The sequence below is a fragment of the Balearica regulorum genome, chromosome 16, assembly GCF_011004875.1.
Source record: "Balearica regulorum gibbericeps isolate bBalReg1 chromosome 16, bBalReg1.pri, whole genome shotgun sequence".
Classification (NCBI taxonomy): domain Eukaryota; kingdom Metazoa; phylum Chordata; class Aves; order Gruiformes; family Gruidae; genus Balearica; species Balearica regulorum.
The window spans coordinates 12,977,233-12,989,488 of NC_046199.1; the positions used below are offsets into that span (position 1 = coordinate 12,977,233).

At 40.9% G+C, this 12,256-nt stretch overlaps 1 protein-coding gene across 5 annotated transcripts in view; it reads right to left on the reverse strand.

The window, feature by feature from the left end:
- Positions 1–12,256, reverse strand: part of PHACTR3 (phosphatase and actin regulator 3) — a 110,070-nt gene that overhangs the window by 47,194 nt on the left and 50,620 nt on the right. For all 5 annotated transcript variants that reach the window (XM_075768243.1, XM_075768242.1, XM_075768245.1 and 2 more), the window contains exons 2-3: positions 3,533–3,694; positions 2,577–2,654 (exon numbers count right to left, since the gene is read on the reverse strand). In XM_075768243.1, coding sequence (XP_075624358.1) covers positions 2,577–2,654; positions 3,533–3,694 — 240 coding nt within the window. The remainder of the gene's footprint in view (positions 1–2,576; positions 2,655–3,532; positions 3,695–12,256) is intronic.

The following is a 12,256-nucleotide window of genomic DNA, read 5'->3' on the forward strand; positions in this document are numbered from 1 at the left end:
AGCCCTGTTGGGGAGCATCTGAGACTCACAACAGTGATGTTTCTGGTCAGAAATGATCAGCTTGTGCTTAGATCAAAGTGGATGTGCTGCTTTGATTGGCAGTGGGTCCCAACAGAGTATTTTAGAGATAATCCGGGGACAGGGGAAAGCACAGACCTTGGATCCACTGGTAAGGAAAGCAGCAGAGAATCTTGAGTATTGCAAAATAATCAGAAGAAGCAGGGCTGTAATTTAGTTGGGAATGAATCCTGCCGTATGCCAGACCCTGCTGTAAGCTCTTACAGAGTGCAAGCTGATTCCCTAGAGCAAAGCTGAATTTTCCCTGTGCGAGCAGAGCTGGAGAGCAGAAGGCAGAAGGGGCCCAGGCTGTGCAACTTCATCTGCACACTGTGTCTGGGCAGCTGGGTTCTGGGGTTGTGTGAGGAGAAAGGGTGACATAACCTGTTAGGATGACTCATCACCAAAGGACGGTACAATTTCACCCTGGGCTGCTCACAGATTGATGCAGATTCTGCGCTAGCTTTGTGGTTTGCTCCTAGCCAAACAGTCCAGTTCAAAATGCTGCTTGACAGACTTTGTACTACGAAACTGGAGTGTGACACAGCTATTGTAAATGCATGAAGCAGATCTAGAGATTTCTCAGACCACAGCTTCATCCCAGTTTGGGCTGTTTATGAAAGCGAGCAGGAATTGGGTCTCTGGAAGTGGAGTAGAGCCTGATGAAATAGAGGTATTTGGGGATTTACTGTAGTCTTTTAGCATAGTATTGCTGCTTTGACAATTGCAACTTACTGCATAAATGAGGACTTAGCCTTGAAACTGCAACAAAATCTCAGTCCAAGTAGGGCACTAATCATTTACTGAGAATTATTTGGGTCAATTTTTGATTCCTGTTAATAAGCTGCTTCTACTAATAATATAATAAAATAACCCTGGAGATTCACAATACTCTGTAAAGAAAAATAACTTGCAGGCAACTGCAATGTCCTTCAACTGACTGCTAGCCATTCTCTCCTTTCTAGGCAGCAGGGTAGTACTGAAAATTTGTTTGATGTTTATAGGAGCTCTATGCAATTTTATTGCAGACAGGTAAGCAGTCTGTCTGCAGCTGCCTTTCAAAAGCACAGCTCGTCGTCACTTCTTATTGGACAATATGTATGTATTTAAACTATTTTAATTTTGTTAAAACAATCTTGCAACTTAGCATCATCTGTTTTCCTCCCAGCCAGTTCTTTATGCATGCAAGAGGTTTATTGATTCATTATTATTATTATTATTACCACCTTTTAATGTGCTCTACAGAAGTTCTATTTTACTGTGCTTTGGCAAAGCTCTACATACTCTTGTCTTCAAATTCATCGATTATGGGGAACTTCCATACTCCTCACAGAAACGGGGTGCTATCCCGTAGTGCTAATAGGGGAACTAATTATCTAGAATTATGAGACACACACAGAGTTCAATGGACAGAATTAAAAATGCACTTTCTAAAAACTTTCATTTTAGAATAAACTACTGCTTTTGATAGATTTTTTTTTTAACTTGAACGTGAAACTCATATTAAAATATATCTAATAAAATAATATGAAAATTTCTTTACTGCAATGAAAAAAACTGTTTCAAATGCTCTTTTTCTGACTCTTCAGTTGCTCGGTTACACTCCAGCATAGCATCACTGAGTATTGTACCACAGGCTATTTATAGGCATGGCATTTGTTTTATACAAAGAAACTCAATTATTAGTTTCAAAGAATAATTTCTATCTATCAGATTGGTCAAACTCAAAAGGCCGATCTTTCTTCATGACAGTACTTTCTGCTATAAAGATGGATTTGGTTTTTTTTTTATCTCTGTTTAGGTGGAAGTGGCATATGGGATGTTGTCCATAACATTGGGAGCTCACTTGATCTTGCAGAATAGTGACCCAGATCTCTGTCTCCCTTGAGCATCTGTCGGGGCTTTGGAGCAGGGATATACAGAACCACAGTCCTTTGTGCATGTTCCTGACATTTTATCATCTTTCATTCAATGACTTCTGCTGAACTTGCTTTGTACTCAGGAAAGCTTTAAAATGACACTACCAAATGCTTCGCTTTTCCATGTGAACGAAAAACAGGCAGAACGGTAATAAGTTTTATCACACACTTGGTTCACCAGAAAGCTGAAAACATCAGATTAGTATCATTTTATGAGATTTGAATTCATGGGTTGCATGTGTTAGCTGAATGCATCTGTATGTTCAAGTTCATATTTATACCTGCTTTAGCTGACTTTCTCAGCAGTAGGATTTAGCTAGGTTTAGACCAATTGAATAAAACATACGTACCGGCTCAGATTTGCAATGTGTATTAATCAAGCAAAGATGGAGTTGCATTCAAGATGGTAAAACATCAAAAATTAAACTGCATGGATTGATTGCAGCAGGGAGGAATTTGAAGAAAGACGTGCTTAATTCAGATACTGAATTTTCTTCTCTGTTTGGATTATTTGATTGTTAGGGTTCTTCTTTGCACTTAGGTGTTTACTTTTGTTCTGAAAAAGACTTTGATAAAAAAAGATGAAGAATTTTTACTTACCTTGTTCCATCATCTCCAGAAGGCCTTTCTTAATGAGTTCATCCCGACCTTGTCGTGCTGTCATCTTCTTCTCCAGCACTGCATGAAGTAGTAGCATAACACAGCACCAGTTAACAGCAGAGTATTCATCTAACAGAGTGAGAAAGATGCAATGTGGAAATTCCCTCTAGTCTCAACTACTGTGTGCTTGGAAGGAACTGCAAGGATTTTGTTTTAGGGAGTGTGGACTGGTCAGCCTGTTTATGCCTTTTCCTTTGTTAAAACAGCTGTAAAATCACCCACATGTGGAGCTGAGATTTATGATCTAACCTATTGTCTGATCAGACTGAGTGCAGAGTAACTGGGATATTAGACCCTTCATGCTGTTTAATATGGCACATTGGAGCTGCTTTACTGTGATGTTCCACAGGATATCAGGGCAAGTGGAGGGAATTGCACCATCCTATCTTAGGAAAACGCAAGTGAGTTTGCCTGCTTACTGATCTCCTGGGACATCCCTGGAGACTAGTGAAATAATGCAGTGCTGTGTGCTGGGCTCCTTCACCGCAGAGACAGCTGCTTGAGGGAAGGCATTTTACATGCTGTAGCTCCCTCCTGTCACTTTTCATAATGTTACTGTGACCTATATAATATTCACCCCAAATAAAAGGGGTGATGATACTTGGGGCCATGAACGTAGCCTATTTTGGAGAAGGGAGAGCCCATGAAAAGCAGTCTGTGTTGAGGCTTTGTGCTTCACTCTTATTTTGATCTTTTCTTCTAAATGTACTATGTTGTATTATATACAAAGTCAGCCTATATGGGCTCTTTCTAGCCTTAACCATTATTAATCTGTAACGTGCTGAAATCTCTGAATTGGATTTAGATCAGGTCACCGTTAACGTTTTCTCTGTAAGCAAATTTTGCCTAAGCTAAGCTTTGCTCTCTGCAGCATCACTCTCTTGTTCTCATCCTACCTGCAGATGTCTGCTTTAGCTTCTCGTTTTTCTTTTTCCGCCACTTCCATGGTTTGAAGATCCTGCCCAGTGTTGCCAGTTTGCTGTTCCTCCTCACTGGCGGAGTTCGAATCCCTGAGACCAAGTAGTCAGAACGCATTGCAGGAGACTGCTCCATCTCATCTGAGAGGGGAAGAGAGGAAAGCCAGCTGTTAGACAAAACGCTTCAGCATAGACTTAAAAAGGGGAGGCAAATGGAGGCTCTCCAGCTCAAAAGCATTCAGTGTAGTCACCAAGATAAGCAGTGCAAGACTTTGAAAGAAAGCGTCTGCATTGCTGGAGCCGGTGGCTAGGCTGAGGGATGCCAGCCAGAGAGGTGTTCAACCTCACCGTGCCAGCCCGGTGCTTCCTACCAGCTGCTCTCTTGACTCTGGTCTTGCACAGTACCTGTCTGGATGCCAAATATTTCAGTACCTCCACTGCTGTCATCCCTCATGGATTAATCAGGGCTATTACGCCCAGAGAGAGGGGGATGTGCTCAATTAGTACACCCTGTGCTGTATGCCATTGCTTTCCTCCCTTTGTCCATGCCTAGTACTCACCAAGGTAGTGGTGTTACTCTTTCTCCCAAGGGCTGTGTGTAACTGCATTACAGCCTTCTGAAACATGGAGAGCTGAGAGCTCTCAATAGCTTTAATAGGAGCAGTAGAAATTTAACACATCTGTAAACCAGGCCCATGTGGTCTCCAGTTAATCACGTAAATGTAATGTTCATTTAGAAAAATTTAGACCTTTATGAAAAGCTGAGAGGAAGTGTGAGAAAGCTCAGGTCCCTTCTGAATTCCCAGCTTCCAGTTCTGTTCTCAGGCCACAGGATATTGCTGCCTTTTAAATGAACTCTTTTCATATAAGCTAACACAGAAGACACTGACTTGTGTGAGCTAATGCAAATCTTTTATATAAGAATGGTTTGTTTGATATGTACTACGTAAGCTAACTAAATAACTACGTAAGTTATTCCTTGAGGAGGCTAAGGGGAAAATTCTTTCCCTTTTGTCCAGCCAAGCCACAGGAATTCAGAGATAATGCTTCAACTGGAAAAGCAATTAAGGTATTTTTAATATTTTGTCTCAAAAACACACTGTAAGTTTTGCTTATAGACAAGTCTTGCATGAAACAACACATACTGCCTATTCATAGTTGTGTGCTAGCCAGTACCATGAAAGAAAGTAGCACAGTTCCATAAATGGGGTTATTGATGTCTTTAGTGAGATTTGTATTTGAGCACCAATACAGTGATTGTTCAAAAAGAAGCTGCCATCAGTCATCAGACACGTTACATGAATAAAAACTGAATGGCAATTTGTACTTTTTTTCAACAATCAGTTATGATTTAATGAGCAATGCGGAGCTATGAACATATGTACATTACCAAGTAATTGCTCACTGGAACAACAACATTTATCATAAATTGCTTTATGACTGCAAGATAAAAACTATATAGCATCTTCTAGGCTTTGTTTTTAAGTTAACAGGGTGAAAATGCTTAAATCACAGCATGGAGGTGGGGATTTCCGAGTAAACAGGAAACAATTTTTGGAAGATTATTAAACACAGTAGGGGAATGAACACGTTCCTCCTCTTCCATTTAATTTTGAAAATACTGGTAATAGAGATGAATCATTCAGTGGAGACAAACTAAAAACTTGGCCACGTGAACTATGAGAACAGAGAAAAGGCTGTAACAATCCTCCCCGCCCCCTGCGTGCCCAGTGAATTTCTCTTTCTGTGTACTGAATTTAGACCATCTTTTGTCTCATTCCACAGAGTTTATCTTGGTATTTAATTTAGAAGAGATTTAAAATGTATGTAAACATATATTTTTGCCTTTGTAAGAATGGTGTCTACCCGAGGTGATATTTATGATTTACAGTTTGGAGGTCAATATTAAGTTGAGAGCAGAAACTTGCAATGAGCCCAGCGCAGAAGGAGGGCTGTAGCCTACAGACCACAGCTGGAGTGCCAAGATATCATGCTCCTTTCCTAATTACATATTCAAATATGAGAAGTATCGCAGAAATAAGCTTTGAAGAAGTAGAGCTGCTCTTGATTACAGCGATGGCAATGAGAATGGAAAATGGCAGAGTAGATCTGCTATTAATTTGCTATTATGATTGCTTTAAAGCTGTAATAGAAGGCTCAGAAAATAGCATTTGGCCATTTCTTGTGACATCCCTTGAGTGGGAATGGAAATATTCACAAAATTAGCTTATCTCAAAAGAGCTGTAGATCAGACTGTAAATCAGACCCTTGTCCCTGGGGGCTACGGTGGAGTAGGACAGCCTCAGCTCAGCTGTCCCTGGTCCTTGCTTGTGAGACTGCACTGCTGCTCAAACTCTTCCTACTGTTCCAGGAATTTCTCAAGCATGTTAAATGAAGATTAAATGAGCAACTGATTTAAAGCAGTACCTTGGCAAGTTACTGATCCTGCTGCATTTCACTGAGGATGTAGGTGTCTGCAAAGTGGTTTCGGCATTATCCACGTGTTTTGTTTAACACTGGTAGCATGAGATCATATTACCTTTTTTTGCCAGGTAGCAGGGGATGTAGACAGAACCAGGAAGTCATTCAAACCCAAACCTGTGTGTCTCTGGCAATGTTTATTGTCCCAGATATTCCACTAAGAGAATGAGGAGATGTTGCAAAGGCACTAAGAATTCCCTACGTGCCTTGTAGTGATCAGTGCTTCTGTAGTTTCTACCAGCCCTGTCAACTGGGTTTCTTCCATCCCCTTCTCTCTTGGTTCTGGAAATTTAAGGATTTTATGCTTTAGAGCTTGGTTACAGACAAAATACAGATAGAAATCAAATGTCAAAGAAAGAATAGTAGCTAAAACAAATGTTCCAGTGGAGGTTTTCGTGGGCTTTTTAACTTTATTAATGCTTCTCATATGGTACAGAGAGTTCTTAAGCAAATGGTTTTATCACCTGGTACATTCTCACCATATGTAGTTCCTACACTGTGCATTTGAAAAGATGGACACAAATAAAAATAGATAGAGACACAGTGAGACAGATGTCCTGAAGTCATAAATAACAAGGAAATGGTCTCACTGGCAATAAGAATCACAAGAAAGCCCTTGGAGCTCCTCATTTCCAGTCAGTTCATTTTTTCTTGCTTGTGGGTTGGCTGCTTGGGAGGTAAGAAGTTGACAGCACAAAAAGCAGTTCCCACATACAGCAATGAATACTGAAGGAGAAGGCACGCCTAAATATCAGCCAGTTCCTGCAGCCAACAAGCTGCCAAGACTTGCCAACCCTCCAACCACTCTGTGAAATATTCAGCACATTTTTTTAATCTGCAGTCAATATTTTAATTATGCTAACTGTTCTGTGGAATAATGCGGTTATTTCTCCCAGAGCCTGATAGCCTGGGGCCAGGCTATGCAATTACATAGAGGATGTCTGCAAAATGTAAACAGCCAAGAGCCAAATCAAGACTCTCCAAATCAGTAGGGAGAAATGAGCAATAGCTTAACTAGCTGTGTAATGTAGAAGGATGAGGTATAGTTGTTATACAGGGTCAAGCAGACACAAGCTTAACCCACAGCACAGCAACCTAAGCCTACCCAACACAGGGAGACCAGGCTCTGCTTGGCTGTCACTGCTGGGACAGGCCAACGGGTCCCACACTGCCCCACAAGGAGACAGTCATCAGCCCTGTGGAGCCAGAGGATTTTGCTCTGACTGAAGCTTGTTGGTGTTTATATCGAAATTACTTTCAAGTCCCTGCTCTACGCTACTGAGGGTAAAGGCTTCTGTGCTGGACCTCCAGATCCAAACCAAACTCCTCATACATCACACAGTTGTCATCTGTTCTGTGTGCGTCAAAGGGGTGAAATGAATGTGGCTGTGGCCCTGCTGATGATGCTGGGCAAGTGCTTCTTACAGTGCTAGCTGGGGGAATGTCTAGAGCTCCTAACAGTGGTCAAGAGAGTGAATGGTTTGATGTCTGAGACATCCCAAATCAGATGAGGTGAGAGGTTCTGACCTGATGGGTATTGCTCTGCAGTACTGCTCCAGGCTGCAGAATAAACCGGGCAACAAAGAAGAAACATAAGCATAGTATTCATTACATTTGGCTGCAGGGTCTGACCCCTCAGAAAGTCTAAGCATCTGCAGCTTCTGTTTACGTCAGCAGCAGTTGTGGTGATCAGTGATTCTGAAAAATGCCCTTATGCTTTCTTTAAAATATTGTGGTGACATAAATAGACTACTCTTCCTGTTAGTCCCTTCTTTATAGGAATTATGCATGGATTGTGAAGTTTTTCTGCACGTAGAAGCTCTCCCATTTACAGATGTCAAGTCCTGACTCTATCCCACCCAGCCTCCAGCAGAAGTGGGGCAGGTTTGCTGGGAGTACTGTGAAGGTTGTGTCCTGGATGTGTGATGAAAGAATGTCCTATGCCTGTACATAGCCTTCATTTGTACAGCAGGTGGTTTTGGTGCCGAGACAATCACGTCTGAGTGATAACAATATTGCAAAGATGAGCATTGGGTTCAGTCAGTTGGGTCTGTCTTTTTGGGTTTTTCATGATGAGCCAAAGAGTCTGTAGCTTGAAGCCTGGGTTGCTGATTATAGCAACTGCAGGCTGCACTCCGCAGGCTGATGTATGGCAGTTGGGAACATCAGGAATGCAGAGCTGAATTATGCTGACCTTGCCATGGAGAGAGGCTGTAAGAGACATGGGATGCCCTCTCGTGAATACGCAAATCGCAGCAAGAAGTTTATGAGAAGATGAAGGATGCTGAATTTTAATGTGCTGGGAATTTTGGTAACTTAAATTAGTGGTAATGGAAGTTGTGCCTTGCTAAATCCTCTGTGTACACTGTTAGGAGAAGGACCACTGAAAAATCTGCAACCTGCAGGCAGTTTAAAAATAACACAGCCGACAAGAGCTGCAGGCAAATTTGTAAGGTAGGCGTGCTCTGTTTTCTGATGAATTGGTTTGTAATGCAGCTCTGCATGTTTTCCTCTTTACTGTCATTGCATCTGTCTTTGCAGCTCAGGTACAGAGTTAAAAAAGGAGAAATGGTTCCCTTTGGCCCACTCCAGAGGATAGAGATAGTGAGTGGAATCAAAATGACTTTTTTGACTTTTGGGATAGAGGTGCCTGTACCACTACCAACTTTCTTCAGTGCTGCCTAGAATTAGTGTCTGCCTCTAAAAAGGATGTTAAGGAGGATGTCACAGGGAGACCTGAGCTTTTAAAGGGTTCATGTCTACTACTGGTCAGTCCCAAATCATGCAAGCCAGACATTTGTGAGGTTAGCCAAGAAACAGCACTTCTCTACAAAAGGTGTTCTATACAGAGGGTACTTTTTATCTAGTGAGAGAAATCTGCAGCGGAAAGAAGGCAAAAAGGTTGTATTGTTTTTAGAGCAAGGACTATCCTGAGCTTTGGGAAGGAGAATTAGCAGCACGAACAAACCCCTTTTTCCTTAGTTTAGCATCCTAAAAGAGGGAAAACTGATCACAGTGATTGAATCTGCAGGATAGGGGTGAATTGCTTGTGTCTAGGAGCCTTTGAACACTTCTGTTATGTTCCAGAGAAGCAAAATTCAAACTGAAGAGACTTTTTTTATTGCACTAGTTAGATGTTTCCTGTGATGGAACTCTTCCTTGTTCTAAAAATGTTTTGTCACCTGCATTTCTGCAGACATGCTTTCTTTCTTGACTCTCTTTGAAAGGAAACTGCAGTGGAATGTTCCAGTTTGAAGTTTCCACTTCAGTTTTTTGAACACATAGTATTTTGGTTTTTCTGATTTTGAATGAGTGTTAGAAATTAAAATTAGAAATGAGAAAAAACCTTTTTTTATGAACCTGAAATTTATTTAATTTTTGAAGGACTTTGTATTTGAAACTGTGAATGTTTCAATATTGTTTTGGGTTGGTTTGGAAAAATTTACACAGAATCCTTTGTAAAACAGAAAACCTAGTTCCTAACAGTTTAGTTATTTAGAAAACAAAGTACCTGTAGTATATTATTGAATGTAATCATAAGCTAATTTTGGATGCACAGCTGCTGATGTGACATAGATTGTTGCTCTGACACATCATATTTGTTACACCAGAAAAAATATTGAAACAAAGTATGGAAAATTACAGGATTGAGGTGCAAATTCAAGCATTTACCTATGCAAATTTTTAGATTTTGTATGGTCAACAGTGTAGGTAAAAATGGCTTGAATTCTCATCTCTCTCTGTTCTCAAAATTGTAACCCTTTATATTCATGATTTCACGCCTCGGATTTCATCTCACCCAGTAGTTTAATCTTACAAGGATACTGGTAGTGGGCCAGGTTCATCCACCTGATAAGTACGTCATTCATCGAGTTACCTTGGGGGGAAGTCTGGCACAGTAAATTTGTGTAGACTTCAGACTCATGGAGATATGTGAAGGCAGGGTGAAAATAGTAAGATAAATGGCAGAATGACAAAGGCAAATAGAGTCCTTTATGAGCACTATACCCAAAACAGCTTCAGGTTCAACTTCCACTGAGTACAGACTGTTCTTGGACTGTATCACTTTTCTTTTAGCCAGGTGGTTTGAATCCTGATTAGGTTTTTATACTTCCCTGCATGAAAATGCAACTTACTGTGTTTTCCTTTCTACCTTTCGTGTGGTCTCCAGAGTCTGAGCTTCCATTTTCACTTCATACTCAAATGTTTGCCATGTATCCTTGTTCTGTAATTTCCACTACTCTTTAGTATGTTAAATTATGATTTAACATTTTTCTTTAATCGAAGGAGGGGAAAAAAAAAAACACAACCCAAAACATAATTTGTGGGTGGTAGGAGGGGGCTGTGCTTGCCAGGGAAGTTTATTTCCATTCTGTCATGCTGAGCCTCCCTTCAAAGTATTTGGATTTTAAAACCAGCTTTAGCTGAAATGAACGGGGAAACAGATTATACTTATCAAAGGAAAGAGAGCAGGGAAGTGGCAACTCCACCTAAATCTCTTAGATAAAAATACGTTTTATATGCTTGAGATTTGTGATTTCTTCCAGAAAATGTTCCTCCGGGAAGTTGACATATCACCTAACAGCATTACTGCCATATGAGCCAAGGTGCAAAGAAATTAATCAGGAACCTTTCATGCTTTTGGATCATTGTGTCAAGTCCCAATAGCACTTCCTGTGATTTACAATGCATAGCGTGACATTAGCAATTCATTAACAAAATAAGTTTTTCAGTGTTTGCGTAAAGGAACTCACAACATGCTTTACCTGGATAAGGAGGAACTAAATAACAGTAAGAAAATGAGGCTAATGAAGGATTGCTGGCTAATCACGGTTAATTCAGTTACCCAAGCCTGTACGTCTTCTTTTGAGAGGGGAAACTTGACATTTGCATGCCTCTCACCCAGTGAAAGACTGCTCAGGCAGCAGAGCAGCATCTCCTGAGATTCACAAAAAATCTATTCAGATAAAGTCAAATGAGCACTGCCTCTACAGAGGGCCGAGAGCCAGACTGTGCACCAAGCCCTGTCCATCCTGCATCTGCAAAGGGTTTTGTCCGTACATGTTACAAATTCCCAGGAGTGGGCACTTTCCCCAAGCCTCTTGGAGAGTTGCTGTTCTGCAGGACAAAGGGAGGCCAAGCCCAGGAAGTACAGGAATGGCTTGAATTAGGCTTTGCCGTGCATTCATAGTAAAGCTGATGTCTGCACTGCAGGACCAGTGTTTCATCACCTGCAGTTGTTTAATTAGCTGTAGCCTTGCTGCAAACCTGTTGAAAGGATGTTTTTTATAGCTTCCTCAGGGAGTCTGCAGACTCAAACACACCCTATGCTGTCTCCAAGAGGCACCTTCAAATCTGTTTCACTGCAGCTTATCGCGGATAGCGGTTACATTTAGAGGGACATGTAACAGCCAGGGAAGTCATCGGTCTAAGAGCACTGTGCTTGCTAACAGGGAACTATGCAATTTTTTTTTTTCTGGGATTCGTGCTGCAGAATTGACCTGTTTAGTGTTTCTTCTGTTTATGGGAGTCTATGTCTGTCAGACATACAATCAGTTCTCACTTTATATCCATCCCAAACTTGTATATTAGATAAATAATCAAATCCTCATGTCCTATGTACTTTTATGCCATTGTAATTTAATGCATAATTTCCTTCTTCCCTCAAACGCACCATAGCTCTCTGTCACTGTTCAATGCCACTACTGCAGATAGAAAACAATCTTTCTGCTTTGTGAAATGCAAGAGCATCTGCATTTGGGCTGGGTTTTTTTTCCCTTTATCACTCCTGCTGCTTTGCACTTTCACTCTCCTTACAGCCATTGGCAACAAATACACATTAGTCGACAGTCTCTGGTGCGTACTCCAGGCCTGCTATACAGAATAGGACAGACATTTGGAAGAAGAAATACTTAGACAACAAAATTATGACATAAACCAGAACAGCTACAGAGAAAGGTAGATAGAAAACAGACACAGTGACTGAGTTCAACTTTTGTCTAAAGGTTATGCATCCAATTTGGCTCCTTGTAAAACTGTTATAAAGCTGCTGGTGATTTCTACGTATGGTCGGTATGTAAATTGTGATGAAACCCTTCTTAGGAGGTCATATCACCTGAATGAGTGGTTAAATACTTTCTAGAGATGGCTTGGTCTGCTGCACATAATGTTCTGTAAATATGAGACACACATAGGAAATACTTTGAGGGGAGCATTATTTTA